Source organism: Calliphora vicina, chromosome 4 (assembly GCF_958450345.1).
Source record: "Calliphora vicina chromosome 4, idCalVici1.1, whole genome shotgun sequence".
Lineage (NCBI taxonomy): Eukaryota > Metazoa > Arthropoda > Insecta > Diptera > Calliphoridae > Calliphora > Calliphora vicina.
In genome coordinates, this window is record NC_088783.1 from 17,074,413 (window position 1) to 17,096,221 (window position 21,809).

The 21,809-nt window shown below is 34.1% G+C and overlaps 3 protein-coding genes across 4 annotated transcripts in view; 2 read left to right on the top strand and 1 right to left on the bottom strand.

Moving 5' to 3' along the window:
- Positions 1 to 7,202, bottom strand: part of Nep1 (Neprilysin 1) — a 47,527-nt gene extending 40,325 nt beyond the window's left edge. The window contains exon 1 of the mRNA XM_065507863.1: positions 6,944 to 7,202. The gene's annotated coding sequence lies outside the window, so the exon portion shown is untranslated. The remainder of the gene's footprint in view (positions 1 to 6,943) is intronic.
- A 3,188-nt stretch (positions 7,203 to 10,390) lies between these two features.
- Positions 10,391 to 21,236, top strand: Mipp2 (Multiple inositol polyphosphate phosphatase 2). The gene is made up of 5 exons (XM_065507864.1): positions 10,391 to 10,733; positions 10,799 to 11,226; positions 19,007 to 19,368; positions 19,438 to 19,626; positions 19,698 to 21,236. Exons 1-5 carry the CDS (start codon positions 10,517 to 10,519, stop codon positions 19,858 to 19,860), a joined length of 1,359 nt encoding a protein of 452 aa, XP_065363936.1. The 5' UTR covers positions 10,391 to 10,516; the 3' UTR covers positions 19,861 to 21,236.
- On the top strand, positions 12,727 to 19,146 carry raptor. Of its 2 annotated transcripts, none has more exons than XM_065507861.1 (3): positions 12,727 to 15,390; positions 15,455 to 17,864; positions 19,007 to 19,146. In XM_065507861.1, the coding sequence occupies exons 1-2, from the start codon at positions 13,422 to 13,424 to the stop codon at positions 17,860 to 17,862; spliced, it is 4,377 nt and encodes a 1,458-aa protein (XP_065363933.1). In that variant the 5' UTR covers positions 12,727 to 13,421; the 3' UTR covers positions 17,863 to 17,864; positions 19,007 to 19,146. The 2 variants fall into 2 exon arrangements, with proteins under 2 accessions (XP_065363933.1, XP_065363932.1); XM_065507860.1 differs by having other exon boundaries at positions 15,455 to 17,854; positions 19,007 to 19,144.
- Positions 21,237 to 21,809: the final 573 nt, after the last annotated feature.

The following is a 21,809-nucleotide window of genomic DNA, read 5'->3' on the forward strand; positions in this document are numbered from 1 at the left end:
AAATGAAATTTTCGATCTTCTTGGTTCTTTTCAATGAATTTCAACAAGTTGTTGTCCTATATAATTTTTTGTTTTTGTTATGAATTTATAAAAATGTGAGTTTAAAGGATAACGACGACGGTATTTACTTTAATCGATGTACAAGTGAGTGTGTGTGTGTATATTCCCAGCGGGAAAAAATGCTAGGGTTTCACATTGTAGGCCTGTTTACTAATTTTAAAGGATGCGTTACTCATTCCACTCTGCCTTTTCGAAGAAGATTGTTCTAGAGAAATTAGCATATTCATTCAAAATTCCATTATAAAATAAGTTCTAACAAAACTGTATTTAAAATTCAAACGTGTTGGTTTTGCAATTAGTCTCTCCATTACCCCCCTCTTGGGAGTATTTGGCAACCACAAAGCCTCTCCATCTTATACGGTTTGTTTGCAGTAGTTTTTCGCGTATTTCCCATGTAGATTGGACTGTCCTAGTTATTGGAGTATGGTGCGTCTCCTTGTACGATGTTGCCATTATATCCAGTCTATTGTTATTTTGTATCAGTTTCGTTAAACGGTTGTTGTTCCAGCTAAGTCTGCTGTAGCGGTTCCAAGGATGTTGCCTATTTTTATTTTTGCCTTGTATCATTTCGTTGTTTAGAGGGGGGTTTATTTTAAAAACTCGAAAACCAAGATGAAAATTTGTTTGTCCTCTGCCAGGGATCGAGGCAAGCACTATAACCACTACACCATGCCGCCACTCTCTATAATAAAATTTATTTTGTTATTTGGTGGGTCAATAAGTCCCCTGTCAACAGGTGACTTTGACACCTGTCAAAACTTTGAACATGCTGCGTCATTTAGTTTGTGTTTGACAGCCATTGATAGCAGACTACCTCGTGACTTGAGGGGAAATTTTAAAAAAGTGAATTTCAACGGTAAAAAAGTGGTTTACTGAATTTCTTTGTGGCAGTACATGCACGGACGATAACGAATGTTCTGGACGACCAGTTGAGTTCTCTACACCCGAAACAATTGAAAAAAATCATGATCGGAGATTGAAAGTGCGAGAGATTGCATAGGGTTTTCCAACAAGAGGTGTTTCTTTGGTATTTAAAGAAAATGGAATTGTTTGAGATAAATGATCGGATGTTTATTTCATAATTAAGAGGAAGGTATGCCGGTAATAATGAAAAATAACATCAGCCAAATGGCCACCATGACCACGCTTACAGGTCCATTTCCTTTTAATGAAATTTTCCATAACCAAATCGCAAAGTCGCTGCCCTATGTCCTCGATAGCCTCACGAATTCTATCTATTGAGGTCTTGAATCGACGCTGGGCTGTTGGCGTAGACCTTATTTTTCACGTGGCCCCAAAGGAAGGAGTCGCAAAGGTATTAAATCACAAGACCTCGGTGGCCAACTGTGATCACCTCTTCGAGAGATAACACTGTCTGGTAACTTTTCCCGTAAAAGAGCAATGGTTTCGTTGCTTGTGTGACACGTAGCGCCGTCTTGTTGAAAGTAAACGTTGTCCAGATCAATATCATCCAACTCCGACCATAATGACGTTTGTGGAATTCCCAATTCCAAAGAACGACGAGGAATGGACAAACCCCGGGTTTTCTTCAACATTTTGGGCTACAGCAGCAATATTCTCATTTGTTCTTGAGTGACGTGCACTGGTTTTATTCTTCACATCACTAACTTGTACCAACAGCTGGAATTTTTTCACCAATTTCTGTATTGCAGTCTGACAAAGTGCTTCACGACGACCCAAACATGCTTTAGTTTGGCGAACTCTGAATTTTAGTGAATTTTAATAATTTCAATGCGTTGTTGAAGCGTGTATCTTTTAATTTTTAGTAATGGCGTAGTTTCTACTTGTCAAATGTCAAAGAATAAAAGCTTCAAAAGTGATAGCTACCGAAATACCGGGTTGGAAACCCCTTTAGAAGCCATAGGTATCTCACATGACTCAGTAGTTTCAATTTTGAATGATTACTTGGGCATGAAAAGGTTTCCGCAAGATCGCTGCCGCGTATGCTCACAATCTGTTGCACCAAGGGGAACAGACATGAGCACTTTCCATGGCAAAAATCCATGAATTAAGCTACGAAATTCTCCATCTCCCAAATCCTATTCTCCGGCTTTAGCCCAGAGAGACAATTTCTTGTTTACAAACCTGAATAAATGTCTCAGCGGAAAGAAATTTGACTGGAAGACCATCTAAAGACCACCTTCTTAAGATGTTTGTCTTCTATAAGTCATAGAACAAGTAGTGCGTAGACAAGGCCTTGTTCCCAATGACACTGAAAAGATTTTGTAATGCGGCAAGTTGTCCTTGTGTCTGCAAAATAAGGCCTTTTAAGAAGGCCTCTTTAATTCATATTTTTCCTGCTGGGTTTGTTTGTTTGTTGTATATTCTCACACGTTTGTAGTTTTTTCACTGGAATGAGAATGTCATTGTGGCATGTTAAATTGTGTACAAACTGTGCTGTGTGTTGAGCATTATTAACACGTTTTGTGACCGCAGGGGTCATATGTGATGATGAGTTTTTACACAATTTATATCCTTTATTGAAATGAAGACCAAAAACTCAGCTCTTTACTCTGTACAGAGACTAACGTGTCTTTACTCTTTACTCTGTACAGAGACTAACGTGTCTTGCTGATACTGGCTCCATCTAATCCGGATGCTAAACATACATAATCCTAATATATACATCAAATGTATCTCTGATAAGTTGCTTATAAGACTAAAGGAGTCAGGTGGATTGAAGTATGACCGTATTGGCACCATTATACAGAAAATCGGCAAGGCAATCTTGAAACAGCAGATAGATAACATAGTAGCTACACCTATTTCGATATGACCTATAAGTTCAGAATACCGGGATTACTAACTCTGTACTCCGATGTGATGTCAGTCTACATTGACGAGCACTGGCTCGGAAATTTTCTCTTATGAACTTTTACTCATAGTTTCTCAGATTGCCCACCTATACAGCGAGAGAAAACTCGGATCTTCGATTACCAAAATCCTCTGGCCCTCTCTGTATGATTGGATATATGTCATCTTCATAACAACTATTGCTAAATCTGAATGAATAACAGGAAGAATCCTCATTAGTTTCTATATTTATTGCTATTTATTTAGTTATCAACCATTTTGTTTGTACAACAATTTGATTTTTAAAGTTTTATAAAATTTATTTAATTCATAATTGTCTTTTCCAGAATAAAGTAAATTGCTGTAAAAGGGTTAATGAAATCAAAATAAAGATTCAGTTGAAGGGGTTTTTATGCTTTGCATACTGTAATTTTTTAAAATATATGTAGATATGTATGTAAAACAAATAAAGTTATTTTCGAAATAATGTAAATGTAAATGTGTATGTTTGAGTTTGAATTTTCCGTTCATATTTTGTATTTTATTTTTTTACAAACATACAAACATATAATAAATAGTTTATAAGTCCTTTGGGACAGGAGTTTATATTAGATTTTTGTCGCTTACTGTATACTCAAGTATACACACTGACGAACGATACTATATTGGTATCTGTACATGGTTTTTTATGTATTACAGTGGGAGAGAATGGTAACTAAATGATTGAGTCAAATCCAAATCGAATTTTCGATCAAAACTCCATTATTCGGCTTAATCCGAAACAAACCGAAACATTTAAAATGTTATGTTAATTTTTTTTAAAAAAAAAATTTATTATTTTAATTTTAGAACAAGTTTCATCTCATTTTTAGTTACTCTGCTGTCTCTGTTTACATTGAGGACTCCGTTAATCCTATTTTTCATCTTGAATTGAAAAGTTTTTTTTTTGTACTAGTATTTCGGAAGTTTCTAATTGTATTTGCTGTATGAACTAAAAATTCGGGATTTACAATAGATGGCGGATAGACGCGGTTTCTTATATCCTTCACCACGAGTGCCAATTGTATATATGTATAAGTTTTTCAATCCCTTTGAACTATTTACATTTTTCATTTGCGACCACACAAAGTATATATGTTTATTAGAGTGTCCCTTAGAATTAAATTTTTTGAAATGTTGAGACGGTACCCGCTGAAAACTTTCGTAATGACCTAAAATACCACAAAAAAATGTTAGCTTGTTCTAAGACTTAGCGTTTTAGGTTTGAGGTGCATTTACAAGGGAAAAAATGCATTTTTTTCAGTTTTTGTAAAAATTTTACCATTAAAAAATTACTTTTGCAATTTAATTTAAAAGCATCGATATGTGTACATAATTGTCGTTCTAATAAGATATAAAATACAAAAATTGGTTAAAAAATGTTTCTTAAGTTTAAGCTTAAGTTTGATCAAAATCGGTCCAAAAATATATAACATTTCGCTATCTTTCCATGAGAAATTCCAAATATTGAAAAAATTTACCTTTGACCTTCACGATTTAAGGGTTAATGTTTTCTGATTTTAGTAGAACTTTCAGACTATATTTAGAATTACTTGGACTATAATATCCTGAATAGCGTTTATTTAAAAATCATAACAGTAAGAAAATTCGACTCATTCGCCAAAATATGGCCAAAAAATTGGTTTTTCTCGAAAAATGCAAAATTTAAATCGCAGGTACGGAAAAACTGTGGGAGGTTTTATCATACTTTTTTCATATTTTTATTCCCTATTATGTTCTCAATAAATCCCAATGTGATGATCAAAAAATTATGAAATTTGTTTAACAAAATTTTTAAAAAATTGAAATTGGTGTTTTGAAATTGCCGTTAAAAAAATTTAATTTTTTTGTTTATACCTGCGAATAGATTAACGGTATCCTACGAAGACAAAAACTCATATACAAGTAAATGTGGATATATTTTAAGTAAAAATAAGCTTTTATTTTAATATTTCTGAAAATATGTTAATTTTGTTCCTACATTTCTTGTTGTAGTGGCCTGAGACACGTTAATGGCCTGAAGATTTTTCAATAACTTTAACATTTTTTAACCAATTTTTGTCCTTTATATCTTATTAGAACGACAATTATGTACACATTTCGATGCTTTTAAATTAAATTGCAAAAGTAATTATTTAATAGCAAAATTTTTACAAAAACTGAAAAAAATGAATTTTTTCGCCTTCTAACTAAAACCTCAAAACTAAATCGCTAAGTCGGCACGGGTTGCCCTTCTTAGAACAAGCTAAAAATTTGTTAAGTGGTATTTTAGGTCAATATGTGTAAAATATAAAACGATATCGAAAAATAAGGGACACCCTAGTATCCTAGTATCATGTCATATTGTCATAATCAGGGCAAGGATTTCTATGCCCCCTAATATAAAGTATTTTTGCAAGTACAATTTTTTTTTTTACCGAACGTAGGGGTCGTCTTTTTACATTTTTCATTATATCTTTGCCATTTACAGTCAGATCTTAAAGATCTTAAAACATTGTCTCGGGAAGACCAATGTTTTGCCCTAAGGGCCATAGACCTCAAGTATCCCGTTCTAGTATTTATCCACCAGATCTTAGTTCCTACCACCCTAATGTACACACTAATGTCAGAATATTAATGCTTGCAAGAAATCATTAAACTTTTGCTAACGAAGTAATTCGATAATACCTGCAGAATAGTATGCATTTACCGTCGGATGTATGCATATGATCGGGTCTTTTTGTCAAAGATAATTCAACAAAATTTGGTACAATCTTTTCTATAGCTCCAAGGACGAAGTCTATTGAATTTGGTTATTATCGATCCATTATTTCTCCTAGCCCCCGTATAATTGCCCTATCTGAAAATAGTGAAATTTATAATTTCCTTTTATTAATAAATATTTTTCAAATGAAAAACTTGTTTTTATTGCATATTTTTGTCATTTTTAGTGCATATTTTTAATTTTTTAGTGCATAAAAATCCTTGCCTTGGTCATAATGTTGTAATATTTCACGACTTGACGGCTCGGCTTAACCTACTCTTACGCATTCGACGCAGCATACAGAATAGTATTATTTTTTGCTTGAAAGGCAATAACAAAATTTTTCAACCATTGTGAAATATTAGAACATTTTGACGTGATAGGAGACCTTGTGAATCGACCAAATATTTTAAAAGTTTTTTATTGGTAGTTTTTTTATGTTTTTTTAGGACATAAGTCTGTAGTTTTAAAATTCAATTTCAAATCGACTGTCCCACAGTGCCTAAATATGTATGAATGTTTAAAAAAATTATATGCATTATTATGCATGCATACATACATACATACATACATACATACATATATATGTATAACAACAGTTGTGTTGTATTATTTTGGAACGTGTTGTATGAATGTACGTCGTCTTACATACAGTAGAAATATGTATGAATATTTTATAACTTATTTACATATCAGTCAGTCAGTCAGTTAGTAAGTCAGTCATATTGTTTAAACTAAAAGGATGTAAAGTACTCCTTCTTTCTTTATAATGCTGTGTACTTGCACTCGCACTTGTACTTGCACACACGTACAATTTGTGTTACTACTTTATGTATAAAAGAGCATGAAAAAAGGATTATTCTCTACATGACTGAATATATTTTGTAAATGAGTGGGTTTTTGTTTGCTTTAGTTTAAATTTTCATCAAGTTTTTGGCGCAATTTAATTTGCAACATATGTTAACGTTTCCTTTTCTTGATTTTAATCGAAACTCTGGTTATTTTTTTTTTTGATTTTTTTCACTTGTTGTTTTTAATTTTTTTTTATTATTAAATTATAATTTGTTTTTATTTAAATTGCTATCAACAATTTTTGTTTTTTATTTCTTATTTAATAAATCACTTCAGTTTTTAATCAAACGTTTTGAATTAAATGCATTTATTTCTTTTTTAATGAAAACAATATTAAACAATAAAACCATAAAAATGTATGAATGAATAAATAAATATATAAAATGTTATAGTAGGTATATTTTTGTATATAAAAAAGTAATCGTATCAATTTACGCCTTAAACCACAAACATCTGGCTGCTGGTTTTAAATTTAGTATTTGAACAAATTTTGTTATTTCGTTCAAAATATCTAAGCCAAAAATAATTCACTTTAGCTATTAATAAACTAAAAACATCTTAATAATTATTGAAAAAACTGAACAAAAATATAAATCAAATTTGGCCGCGTTGCGTTGCGTCGCTTTTTTAGAGTTTTTTTTTTTTTTTTTGATGCGACCAAACACGTCTAAACCAACTGATAATTCGCACACAACTAACTAACTTGTTTTCTTAAAATTCGGTTCGGTTGACAAGAACTTTAACTGCTACTACTGCTGCTGCTGGCGTTGTTGTGGCTTCTGCTTCTGTTACTACTTGTGCTTCTGCTTGCCACTCGCCACCAGTGGCTGTCATGGTCTTGGTCTTAACACTGTCTTTTTTGGTTCGTTCCATGTGTAAACAATTGCAAATGTCTCAAATCAATATGCGGCCGTTGTTATCAATATTATTTGTTGTTTACTGTTATTGGTTTTTTCTCTCTTGGTTGGTACTTGTAAAACTCTTAGGGGAGTTAAGAGAATTGGAATTTATACTCTTAATGGTTATCTTGTCAGTGATTATTTGTCAGTAAATAACATATTATGGATTTGTTTCTGATTGGATCAAATTCTTTTGTCTTACATTTCTTTTAAATCAATTTTGATTACCCATTCAAAATTTAGACGTGAAAACCAATATATCTTTTCATGCGGGGACTTTTTAAGTCATGGATTTATTTGAAAAGACTTCAACAATAAACTCTCAAAAATAATATCTGACTTATCGTCCGAAGTTCTAGCAGGCGCTCATTTGACCAATACCATCTTCAAAAAGTAGCGATCAAATTATGAAATTATGAAACGATGCCGGCAGCTCGAATCAACTTATAGAATTTCTTAAGCAAATAAGGCTAATTGTTTCTTTTGTCACATGACACTGTATTGAACCTACGGTTTAACTACTACTGTAGAAGCTGTCAAAATGAAAGATGATAAGATTGTGTCCCATCTATTCTGCCATTGCCCGACTCTGGCCAGCATGAGGGAACGTATGCTTGGAACTTCTTCATCAGAAAATCTGGTTGGTTCAATATGAAAACGACGAGTGTCGAATTCGAATAAAAGAACTGCAGTTTGCTTCTGGATCCAAATGTGCTGCTTGAAGAGTTGCTACCCACGGAAACTAACCTATTTTAAAAAGAAGTAATAGAGCTATATTCGGCTGTTCCAAATCTTATATACCCTTCACCAAATTATAATTTAAAATAAAATTTTTAAATATATTTAGGTAAATTAAATTTTAATTTTTTTTTCAAAATTGTTTTTAAAAAATTTTATTTTAATTTTTTTTTCGAAATAGTTATTTCCAATTATTTTTTTAAATTTAAATTTTTTTTTTAAATTTATTGAAAAAAATGTATGACAAAAAAATGTTTTGGTTATAAATTATTTTTGCCGATGTCAAGGTCAAACTTATATATACATACATCGTTGCAATGAACTGTGAAATATTTATCATTGGACATCCATATTGTCTAAATTATTGACTTAGTTATCCAGATATAGATAAACAAGTAAGAGAGCTATATTCGGCTGTGCCAAATCTTTTAAAATCAAAATTAAAATTTTTTAGGTAAACAAAAAATTTGTTTTTCCAGAGTTGTTTTTTTCTTATTTTTTGTAAAAAAAAATTTTCGAATTATTTTAAAATTTATTTTTTTAATTTAAATTTTTTTTTTTAATTTAAAAAAAAAGTTATTTTTTTTGGTGAAAAAAAATTCGGGTTAAAAATATTTTACCGATTTTGACCCATTGTAGGTCCAACTTACTATGGTCTTATATACGTCGTTGCAAGTTCTTTGAAATATCTATCATTAGATATCCATATTGTCTATATTAATGACTTAGTAATCCAGATATAGGTCAAAAATCGAGGTTGTACTGTTTTTTTCCTCATATCTCAGCCATTTGTTCTTCTCGAAAGCATATCTGATAGAATTATTGAAGATTTGGATCCCGTAGATATCTGGGGTCTTCAGAAAATTGATTTCAACAGACAGACAGACGAACTTAATCGACTCCGCTATCTATAAGGATCCAGAATATATATACTTTATAGGGTCGGAAAATTATATTGTGGAAATTACAAACGGAATGACAAACTTATATACATATACCCTTCTCACGAAGGTGAAGGGTATAAAAATATGCTAAAAATCGAGGTTATCCTGGTTTATCCTTATATCTCAGCCATTTGTGGGCTAATTTTGTCGATTTTAAATAGCAACTGCGCCGGAACATTTCCCATATATATTGATGTATGAAATCACTTCCACTCCTTGGTGATCTTTGGTGGAGGGGTTTAGAGAGGTACATGTTAAACAGGAGTTGCGACAGGACCTTGTCCTGAGAAAATCCTTGCTTAAATCTAAAAAGTTTGTCTCAAATCTTCACAAACAACTGACGGCCACTCAGACAATTTACAACACATCTCTTTTAATGGATGTCCTAAAAGACAAGCGATCCTTGCGTCGTCATCGTTGGAACTTCGGATGTCATTACGCCCGTTTGCGAGTCCTAATACTTCTGCAGGGAAGTTAAGCAGGTATGAAATAATCAGTAGCTGCGTTGATAGTTTCGTTGGAGGGTTTCGGAAGACCATTAAAGATTCAATTGGTAAATTACGGAGCCGATACGTATGAATTTCGTTGATTGGCAGCAAAGGGTTACACAAATATCTAACGATTCCCTTCCCAGATTTAGTCCATTTCTTGAGGTGAATCTATCCCAAACAAGTATTGAACCTTAATTGCATCGTTATGGAGCAACTGGTTCTGGCATTCTGTGTAGAGATGCATGGTCTGGGATTTATTTCAATTCCGACATGCACTAATAGGTTGCGGAGAAGCCATACCGGAAAATGGAGAAAATTTTAGAGTTCATGGTCGAGTAACTAGGGTCATAACAGTGTAAATTTCTCATATTTACCACGATTTCTCAATGAATCTTGAAATATCAAATCAATAAATTAGTAGACGTTTCTTAAAATTATTTGTCATGTCTGCCATTGTGAAATTTTGCCTTATTTATTCCGTTCTCAAAACATATACATGTCTTGTGTGGATGTCGCATAACTTGTTACCTTTGTAATACAGAAATGTTCTGTAAATAACCAAAATAAACAATTACATATACACAATTGTTAAAAAATCAAATTTTGAAATTCTTTAAAAATAACCAACCCTTATCACAACAACTCACATCTCTAACAGTAAATTAATTGAATTCTTTAGTCACCCTGTTATTTGACATGTAATAGAATAACGAGCAGCTGTTTGTTGTACTTGTCAAAAGTTTGTTTACATTTCTAATTTCGTAAATATTGCAACTATCTTCTCCCTGCGTGTGTGCTAGAAAGTTTTTTAAAAATCTTAATCATTTTATTTATTCTTAACCTTTTTAATCTTCCTCACACAATTTATTTATTTTTACTACAACTGACAAGTTTTTGCATTCAAATGCAAAAATACTAAAACTAATTTATTTTACAATGTTTATACGTCTATTTGTTGTTGTGTTTACATTTCTAATCTATAAAATCAGTGTCACTGCAGGCGATAATAATAATAATGTTGTTGGTACATTATCATTGAAGGAAACGGAATTTTGCAATGAAATACCCAGAGCTGACATTGAGCAGTATTTGTCGACAAAAACGCCATATCGTGTGGTGGCCAATTTGGATGATAAACCCATAAATTATCCAGGCAAGTAAAAATAAAATACTGTGTCCACTAACTGCGTACTTCTATAACACACAATTTTATTTCAGGTTGTCATGCTACACGCATTTGGTCAGTTATTCGTCATGGTACACGAAATCCGGGTAAAAAGGTTATAGCACGCATTAAAACTCAATTGAAGTCTTTAAGGGATCACATTTTGGCAGTCAAAGATGTTGAAATGTGTCCCAAACAATTAGAAAGTTTAAGTAAATGGAATTTTACCGTCACAGCTGAGGAAGAGAAATATTTGGTGGCGGAGGGAGAAGATGAACTAATAGAGTTGGCTGAACGTATGCAAAATAGATTTCCAATGCTATTGCCTGAAACTTACAATCCAAAGCAGTATTTCTTTAAATACACCGCCACTCAAAGAACCTTGAAGAGTGCACAGAGTTTTGCTACCGGCTTATTTGGTAGACATCGTATTGGTAATATAATTTATCCAGAGGCTTTACATAAAGATCCTGTATTGAGGGTAAGTGTCAAACAAGGATTTATTTTTTGTAGTTTTCAAACTAAATGTAAATCTATTTTGGTTTAAATGATTCGTCCTGTTAAAAACAGAAAAACCACATTTTAAATATGGCAATGATGTTTTTTCCTGAGAGTTGCCTTTATTTTAAAAGTTATTTATTTGAGAGGGGAAAAATAATTGGTGCTTGGTCAAAACTATTCAATTAATTATGAATATAACAATTGCTTAAAATGTTTGGAACGTACGAGTAAATCGGGGTTGTCATAGAATCCAATCATTGTCGGAATCGGTTTTGAAAAGGACAAAAAAGGTACATTTGACTTATCAAATCCAATGTAATTTTTTGTTTAACCGATAACTTTAGATTTCACGAGACCAATGTACTTTTTCTGTCGTTTTCAAATCCGATTCCGACAATGATTGGATTCTATGACAACCCCGAATAAAACATTTTAGATATCTTTCTGATTGGATCTTACTTTGGATTTACATTTCTTTTAAATCAGTTTGATTAACCATTATCCAGTCCACTTTTTCATTGCCAATAAGAATCAGAAATTTATGTTTAGGCGTAGTTAATTAAAATGAATTTATTATCAATATTTTATTGAATTTAACTACTTTTATTGAAGTATTAGTTAAATCATAAACAGTGTTGACATACAATGGGTCAAAATATTTAAAAAACAATTTAAAAAAAAAATAATATTTTTTTTTACCCAAAAATTATAAAATTTTAAGTATAATTTTAAATAAATGGTATCAGCAGCTGCAGGAGCCAGCCATATTTCATGTGTAATTTCGTTCGTATCCATATCCACCATTACTTTAGTATATAATTTATATTTACCTTTAAATACTAATATTGAAATTTAATCCTAATTGTCTTGCCAAATGAGCTTTAGAAAATATAATTCATTAAAACCTTCTTACAAAAAGAGATTTGTCAAAAAACCGAAACAAAGATGTTTCAAAAACGTCATTCTTTCATTAAAAAATAATATAGGTCATATCAAATCATTGCTATTTTGGTATTTTGATTATAAGGACAAGCTATTTTTGATCTCTGATTTCTGAATTCATACATATTTATGTGCAAAATTGGTTCTATAGAAAATCCCATTAAAATTAACAGAAATATCCCAACTAAACAAAAACATGTGTTTATCTGGCAACATCGATTATTTTGACATTTGCTTGTTCTATTAATTGAAGAGAGCGAGAGAAAATGGGTTATTGTGAAATGATGCCACCATTTAATCAACGTGTAACCGGTAAATTAACAAATAAAAACAAAATGGATTTGTTATTATATAAACTGGTATTTCATATTGTTTTTAAAAATTTGTTTATTTATATTTGTTAGTGTGTCTATGCGCAATATTGTTTTTGTTTATTTTAACGTAATAGTGTACAAATTATTTATTTTTTTCTATTGTATAGCGCTCTGGCAACTCCATTCCTTTCATTATGCATGCGACAGTAGTGAGAGTGAAAAAGTAAAAAAAAAATTGAACTGTGAAAAAATGCTGCGTATTTTTTCATATTAACGTGGTTGCGTTTTTATTTTATTTTTATTTAACAATAATACCAATTAGAAATTGTTAAATACTCGAAATCTACAGAATATTTGATGGATTTTTCAAAACTGATGTGAATAACATAAAATATTTAAGTGAAAGCGCATAAAAACTCAAGTGAAAAGTGTTGGGAAAAAATCGTTAGGGAAACTTTTCCCTACGCAAAAAAATTGTGGTTATGTTGTTTTGATTGTACTACAACACACAGTTTAACGAAGAGAATTCCAAGAATTCAGCCGCAATTTGTGTAGAAAAAAATAAATAAATAAGAAAATAGAAACAAAAAGTGAATAATTGAAATTTATTAAGAAGAAAAAAGAACAAAACCGCGAACAATTTTAAATGGATTTATAATGAAAATTCAATAAAAAGGCCAATATAACGCCCTCTCACTCTCTGCATCCATAAATAAAGGCCAGACAAAAGACGCCTTGTTAATTTACACACAACACAGACTTCAACAATCATTGTTGTTGCCGTTGCTGCTGCTGGTGTTATTATTGTTGTTGTTGCCGTTAATGTTTTCTACGACTTCTGATTGTTGTTGCCGTTGCGGTAGTACCTTGTAGTCGTTATTGTTGTTGATGTGCAAAAACCAATTTTAAACATTGATCAATGTTCGAGTCTCACTATATAGGCGCACCAGCAGTAAATACAGTGTCCACGGGAGCAGGTGGTAACGCTACGTCTGGAAATTGTACAACAAAAGTCGCTGCATCTTATGCCTCCAGTTTGGGCACCAACACCAGTGAAAGTTCGAGCAAGGTGGCCACTTCACTGACTTCGGTAGGCAGTTTTTCCAACATGTCCATCAGCCGCAAAACTTCCATGTCCAGTGACAGTCAACAAGTAACCAAAGCGTTACAGCAGCTTTCAATGGGAGAGGGTCTAGAGCCAGTGTCCGACAGATGCTGTCCCTTGTGTTTTCAAGCCAAGCGCCATCATGAGGCTATAGAGTCCATAGATTGTGATCGCCAACCCTGGCGTATACGTGAACGCATGAAAACTGCAAGTGTGGCTTTGGTGTTATGCCTAAATATTGGTGTGGACCCGCCAGATGTGATTAAAATACAGCCTTGTTCCCGCTTGGAATGTTGGATAGATCCCTCTTCAGTGTCGGCCGCCAAGGCTATGGATCTAATTGGTTCGAATTTACAAATGCAGTACGAGAGATGGCAGCCGAGGGCCCGTTACAAAAAATGTCATGATCCCACCGTAGAGGATGTGAAAAAGTTGTGCATCTCCCTGAGACGCAATGCCAAGGGAGAGCGTATTCTGTTTCACTACAATGGTCATGGCGTGCCGAAGCCTACCGCTAATGGTGAGATATGGGTGTTCAATAAGACCTTTACCCAGTACATACCCTTAAGCATCTTTGAGCTGCAGAGTTGGATGGATGATCCCTCGATCTATGTATACGACTGCTCAAATGCCGGCATTATTATCCAGTCCTTTTTGCAGTTTGCTGAACAACAAGAGCGTGAAGTGCAAAAGGCTATAGCAGCGGCCCAACGTTTCAATCTGGGCGTCCAGTCATCTAATCTGCCTCCCAGCTACAAGAATTGCATCCACTTGGCCGCCTGTTCAGTGGGTGAGATTTTGCCCATGAATGCCCAGTTGCCGGCTGATTTATTTACCTCCTGCCTTACCACCCCCATAAATATTGCCTTAAAATGGTATACGATGCGAGAGAAGTTTGTTTTGGTTCCCCGCCTGCACACAGAATTCATCGATAAGATACCGGGCAAGGTAAATGATCGCCGCACTATGTTGGGAGAACTCAATTGGGTATTTACTGCCATAACGGACACCATAGCGTGGAACACCTTGCCACGAGAGTTGTTTCAAAAACTTTTCAGACAAGATCTACTGGTAGCTAGCCTGTTTCGTAACTTCCTGCTGGCCGAAAGAATTCTTCGTTCCCACGATTGTACGCCTGTGTCCCATCCGGCATTGCCACCCTGCTTCCGTCATCCCATGTGGACGGCCTGGGATTTGGTGGTGGATTTGGCTCTTCAACAATTGCCGGATATTTTAGAGCATGGTGCTCCCTACAAACAGCTGCCCTTCTTCGAGGAGCAACTGACAGCATTTCAAGTTTGGCTGGATCGTGAGTCAGAGTCACGCACACCACCTGAGCAACTGCCCATCGTGTTGCAAGTTCTGCTATCGCAGGTGCATCGCCTGCGAGCTCTGGAACTTTTGGCTCGCTTTTTGGATTTGGGTCCCTGGGCTGTGGATCTGGCTTTGGGCGTGGGCATATTTCCTTATGTACTTAAACTTCTGCAAAGTTCTGCGAAAGAATTACGTCCCGTTTTGGTATTTATATGGGCCAAAATATTGGCCGTAGATCCCTCTTGCCAGGTGGATTTAGTTAAGGATCACAAATACTTTTTGGCTGTTCTGCAGGACGCTACTGTGGCCAAGGAATATCGCACTTTATCGGCCTTTGTGTTGGCCTGCATTGTAAATAATTTCTTGCTGGGCCAGACAAGCGCCTTACAGGGTTCCCTAGTGTCCATCTGCCTGGAACAACTGAATGACGAAAGCTGGCTTTTAAGGCAATGGTTGGCAATATGTTTAGGTAATAGCAACTTAATTATTTTACCAATCTTCTTGTACTCATTATTTTCTCTTCACAATTCAAGGAATGCTTTGGCAAAACTTTGAAAAAGCTCGCTGGTCTGGTGTTCGAGATTTGGCGCATGAGAAACTGTATCCGCTACTTAAAGATCCCATACCCGAAGTAAGAGCTGCCGCTGTGTTCGCTCTGGGCACCTTCATCAGTTCTGTTACAGACCGCTCCGAGGAGCATGCCAACAATATTGATCGCATTATAGCCATTACGCTGATTGAAAGTGTTAGCGAAGACATGTCGCCGCTGGTGCGTTTGGAATTGGCGTCCGCCCTGCAATGGATGGTTCTCTTATTCGAATCGCAATTTGTCACGGTCTATCTGCAAGAACAGCCCATGTCCTCGTCTTCGTCTAGTGATCGCAGCGCCAGTGTTAGTCATGTTCTGACGGGAGTCTCATCACCCACTGCCAGTGCTGGTCATGGTGGCATGCACCATCATTCCACACACAGTCTAGAACGTCATGCCACCATGCGACGAGGCGTTAGCTCGAGTTCTATTTCAAATTTAAGTTCAGCCGCCATACCGTTTCAATCGATTTTCTTTAAACTGTGGCAGGGTATTTATCTGCTAGGTCAAGACCCCTTCCCCAAAGTGGCGGAGACAGCTCTAGAGATTATAAAATACATAGAGAATGCTGCACTCTGCTTGATTACAGCCAAAGAGGCCACCAATGAAAAATGTATTAGTCTGAGTGTAAGTTTACCACCAAGTCCTAATACACGCGTCTCTTATCTCACCGGTGGAGGGGCAGGAGAATCACCGCCTGTAGGTGGTGGTGTAGTTGCCCAACATGTTAACCAGTCAAATCACTGGACGCCGAAACTAAGAAACCTAGTAAACGATCCACAGGCCTTGCTGCATCGTAAGCTGCGCACCACCTCCATGAATGATGAAACAGACAGTTGTGCTGGCCCCTCTGCAACAGCAACCATTATCAATGAACATAATGCAGCCAGTGGTAATGGCAGTGGAGGCGTTGGCGGTGTGGCAGGAGGAGGTGATGGCTCAGCCTCCGGTCATAGCAGCACAAGTGATACCAACTTTGAATCTAAATCACATTTACTGAAACCGATTGTAGCGACTGAATTCATACCCTGGGCAATTTCCTATTTCACCCGACCAGGCAAACATCGTTATGCAGCCGATAAGACCAGCGAACGAGTGCAAGTTTTTCCCATCGACAAAAATGATCCGGTGTTGAGAACACGCGCTTGTCGCTACCTACGTAACCAGCAGATAAGAAGTCAGGCCAAAGATCAACAAATCCGATCTTTACGTATCGACACTCAAAGTTGGTCGCGCAAAACCCAGTCAACCCCCTCTCTGGTCAGATTGCTGCCATATGAACAACAAATAGCTGTGGCCTACAGAGAGAAGGTATTGGTGTACGACTGGCAACGCAATACCCTTAGAACTTTTACACCAACCGCTGTGCCATCGAATGCTGCTACTTCACGACGAAGAACCTCATCGGCTTCACCACCACCTCACACCGCCCACAGTTCTATGGCTCGTGTTAGTGCTATTGAATTCTTGAATGCCCATGATATGCCGATGACTTTGGTCGGTCATGAGGATGGAGTGGTGCGCATATGGCAACCCAACACGGGTGTTGGATCCGAGGAACAAGCGCGAGAAGCTCCGGGTCGCCTGGTAACAGCCTGGGTAGCCTTGCCAGCCCTGCAGGCCAACTATTTAGGCTCTTCACCTAGTTTGGGTTCGAATTCGAAGTACACACGCAAGGACATTACCGGAGATGGCTGCGGTTTGGTAACTGCCTGGCAGCAGTGTTCTCAGCAACTGGTTGTAGCTGGTGGAGCAAGTCGCTTCATACGCATTTGGGATGTAGAGCGCGAGTTGCGTGTCAGTGACATTCCCATCGGCAGCGAGCACAGTATACGCGTTCTCTCACCCTTCTCCAGCAATAAACCGAGCGAACTAATCGTGGGTGGCTGTGGTGATGGCAGTGTTCGTCTGTACGACAAACGTTGTGCACCACAAGAAGCTCGTATTCGCGTGTATCGCGAACATCCCGGTGCAATACTGAGCTGTTGCCTCAAGGACAATCAGACGACGCTAGTGACTGGTTGTTCGCAGGGCAAAATAAGTGTCATAGATTTGCGTTCGAAAGCGTCCAATGGTGGCATTCTGCATCAGTGGGAGGTGGGCAATGATGTGACCGCTATAGCGGCGCATCAGTCTGCCAATCTAGTGGCTAGCGGCAGCGCCAACAAAATTACCATCTACAGTACACAGCAAGGTGGTCGTGTACAAAGTACTTTGCGTAGTAACGATAGTTTTATGGGTCCAAAAATTGGACATCCCACGTGTCTAGCTTTCCATTTACACAAAATGTCTTTAGCTGTAGGTTTTGTAGACAATACGGTGGCTGTATATGAACCATCACCAGGTACTTAGAGGTATTTTTTTTAAAAAAGGTTTTCTTTTTGGAACAAAAATGTATTTTTTATTTATTAAAAGAAATTATTATTATATTAAATTGAATTTTTAAAACCTTATTCATAATCAATATTTAAATTTAGTACAGGTTTATAAAACAGATTTTGTGTGGAAATTTTGTTTTATAAACCTTATAAAATTGATTATGAATAAGGAGGTTAGTGAATATTTTAATACAAAATTTTATTTTTGGTGAAAAACTTCGAATTTTTAATATAAAAGTGTATTTTAGGGGTAACCTTGAAATAATCGATGTTTCACAAAAAATAATTTTTTGTAAAAAAAAAAATAAATTTTTCATTCAAAATTAAATTTTTCTTTTATGTTTACGAAAAAATTAAATTTTTTTTAAAAATTAGTCAATTTAATGAAAAGTTTAATTTGGAATAAAAAATTTAATTTTTCATTAAAAATTTAATTTTTCATTAAAAATTTAATTTTTCATTAAATTGATAAATTTTTCATGAAAAATTTAATTTCTGATTGAAAACTGAATTTTTCGTAAACATAAATTTTTCATGAAAAATTCATCAATTTAATGAAAAGTTAAATTTTTAATGAAAACTTTAATTTTTCATTAAATTGATGAATTTAAAATTAACCCCCTTATGCATAAACAGTTTATAAATTTATCAAAGGTTTATAAAACAAATTTTGTATGGAAATTTTGTTTGATAAATTTATAAACTGTTTATGCATAATGAAAAATTAAATTTCTGATTGAAAATTGGATTTTTTCGTAAACATAAATTTTTCAATGAAAAATTAAATTTTTAATTAAAAAATTCAATTTTTCATTAGAAGTTAAATTTTTCATAAATTGACTAATTTTTCATTAAAAATTTAATTTCTGATTGAAAACTGAATTCTTCGTAAACATTAATTATTCAATAAAAATTCAATTTTCACTAAAAAATATATTATATATTTCACTATTATTCATTAACATTTTCACCCAAATCCCGGTTTTTTCTTAAACCCCGATTTAAAGTTTCCTTTTGTATTAGAAAATTACCAAAAGAAAATCCAAAAATATAGAATCAGAAATTTATTGTTATTTAAAAAATACTAATGCTGAGCATTTACCTTAATTTCTTTTCAGTTTTATAAATTATGTAGTCGCTGGAAAACTGATGTCGATAAAAATCCCCAAACATTTGACAATGTGCGTAAATTTTTGCAAACAGATCACATGCTCGACGTTCTCAAACATCTGCGAAAGAAAACTAAATTGTCTAATATTGATGCCCACACAGCGCGACTCATCTACACAGTGTGTGCCTTTGAAACAGCCTGGCAAAGACGCAAAGAACCATCGGTATGGTGTCAATTGCTCGATCGTAAATCTATACAAATCCTAGAATTTGCCGAAGATTTAGAGTACTATTGGAATGATGGCTATGGCTATGAATTGACTCACCAAATAGCCTGTCCGGCCATAGCCGATATGTTCGAGCATATTGAGTAAGTATAATAGGGAATTGTTTAGTTTTATGGCAGATTAATTTATTAAAATCATGTATTCTTTTATAGTCCACTGTCTACTTTGCCAAATTCCACATTTTATTTTACACATTCTGGAACTTTGCTTAAAGTACTGGCACATTTGGGTCTGTATAAGGATGAGGCTCCTTTAACGTATCAAGATTATGGCAAACAACGTAAATGGCGTACCAGTGCCATTGATGCTTTTGCCACAAATGTGGCATTTGTTTTATACGAGTGAGTGTAATTCGGCAAATCTTGCAAAGTATCAAAAACTTTAAGTTTGTTTTTATCTTTATTTTGTTTAGTTGCCAAAACGAGGGACCCAAGGTGTTAACCTTGCATCAAGAGCAAGTCGTACATATACCAGGCTGTCCGGTCAACAATGACCTCTGCAGTTTAAACACCCTGCGCAAACTCTTTGCCCACAGTTTAGACAATTGTAATTTCAATGAAATGTGTGCGTTTTAAATGAAAAGATTTTAAACGAACTAGATTTGTTTGAGCATCACAAAACTTAAAAACCAGCAATCAAAATACTACGCCTACAATGTCAAATGCATATTTGGAGATACTTAGATAAGATTTAAAAACCAACCATATTTCTTTAATTATTTTATTTTGTACATAATGTATATCTGTTTGTGTGCTGTACTTTGTATGTACCCTCAGAATTTCTAGGAAGCAGCGCGACTACCATTTAAACATTATCTACATACAGCAACTAAATGCAACAAAATATCAGATGCTTTATTTAATTACTATTTTTCCTTAACTTTCTTTCTAAACTTTCCCTTTCCTTGTCAATTTTAGTAATTATTGTGTACATATATTGTTTATCCTTCTACTACTTATAGTACTACTTTGATATGTTGTTCTTTAACCCCCCCCCCCTCTTTTTCATCGCACTCATTTTTTTTTAACATTTTAAACAGGTTCTTAAGTAAATATAATTTCTAGGCTGGAATAGCTCTTCTCCACTTATGGAATTTCTCTTTCATCTTAGTAAAATTATTCTCTTGTTATTTATATTTGTATTAAATCTTTATAATTCTTTTGCTAAAAAAAAAGAATTATTTGTCATGTTAATTAACTAAAAAAAATTATGATTATTTTCGAAATATTAGAGATTTTTGAATTTACACTTTTCTTTTAAGAATCTGTTTATTAATTTTAAGAATCTGTGTAGTTGTGTTTTATAACGTAATGTAGCGTTATATACGTAAATCTAAATGTATAATTTATTTCTTAATTGTTTCTCTTAACAAAACTTAACTTTATGCAGTGACTGAAATAATTGAAAAAAAAATAATAATAATTATACACATTTACACACAAAAACACACCTTTACACACACACATACATACAACAAGTAGTTAGGATTAACTAAAAATATAACAAATATTAATTTAATTGCATTATATTGTGTTCCAGTAATTTAAAAAAAAAAAAACTAAAACTTAACTCACAAACAATCTACTAAACTATTGAAACAATCACCCACTACACCAATCCACCTTCACCACTATTTTCATTACTTTCCTTCCTACTCCCCTCCCACACTTTACAACTTTCTGTCTTTTTCCTTAATATTTTTTTTATTATTAACTAATATTAAAATTTAAACAAATAATAATGTGGAAAATTACAAGAATTATGTTAAATTGTGTTAAAAACTTAATTTCTTTCTATTTGTTTGCTAAAATTGTTTTTTCCTTTATAAGTTAAATTTAATATATACAATTACAAACATAATTATAAACAAATTATTCTATTTTATTATAATGCAATAATATTTAAAAAGAAAAAGGAGAACATTAATAATAAAAACAAACAACAAGAAAAACTATTTCAAAAAAAAAAAATCAAAAACAAACCCAAAAGCATCTAAGGAATATTTGTCAAGTTCACGGGAGAGTCATATAAAATAGTGAGTGTTGTAGCCAGCAGCTGTTTTGGCCAAGATTGTAAGCAAGTTTCCATATACACTTTGAAGGTAAAATGAGCTACTTTATTAATAACTTACAACGAGTTTGGGTAAGTATTTTTTAAACAAATTGTAGAATTGTTGTTAAAGTTTTGCTGTAAACACCAGTTTTACTATGATTTTATTCAATTCCTTGTTGATTATGAACTGAAGAATCTATATTTAATATCACTCCTTCTCGTATGGAATTGCTCAAAGTACATATCGAAAGATATGCAAGAACATGCAATTTTTCTCACCGCTATATCTTGGAAATCTATTCGACCTTGGTTTTCCAGTCTTCGGCAAAATTGTTGCCATAGACTAGGATAAAAAAAAGTGCAATACAAACTAACCCGAAAAAACTGCTTCTAGTAAAGTAAAATTTCTAAATTGTCGAACAATTTTAATTTTGTATATGTTTTTCACCATTTTTAATGTATTGCTTGCAGA

Excerpts from the sequence above, each read along its gene's own strand:
- Mipp2 (XM_065507864.1), top strand. The coding sequence starts at position 10,517 with ATGTTTATACGTCTATTTGTTGTTGTGTTTACATTTCTAATCTATAAA. Across the intron at positions 11,227-19,006 it reads ATAAAGATCCTGTATTGAGG|TTTTATAAATTATGTAGTCG; the intron begins GTAAGTGTCAAA and ends ATTTCTTTTCAG. Across the intron at positions 19,369-19,437 it reads GATATGTTCGAGCATATTGA|TCCACTGTCTACTTTGCCAA; the intron begins GTAAGTATAATA and ends ATTCTTTTATAG.
- raptor (XM_065507861.1), top strand. The coding sequence starts at position 13,422 with ATGTTCGAGTCTCACTATATAGGCGCACCAGCAGTAAATACAGTGTCC. Across the intron at positions 15,391-15,454 it reads ATGGTTGGCAATATGTTTAG|GAATGCTTTGGCAAAACTTT; the intron begins GTAATAGCAACT and ends TCACAATTCAAG.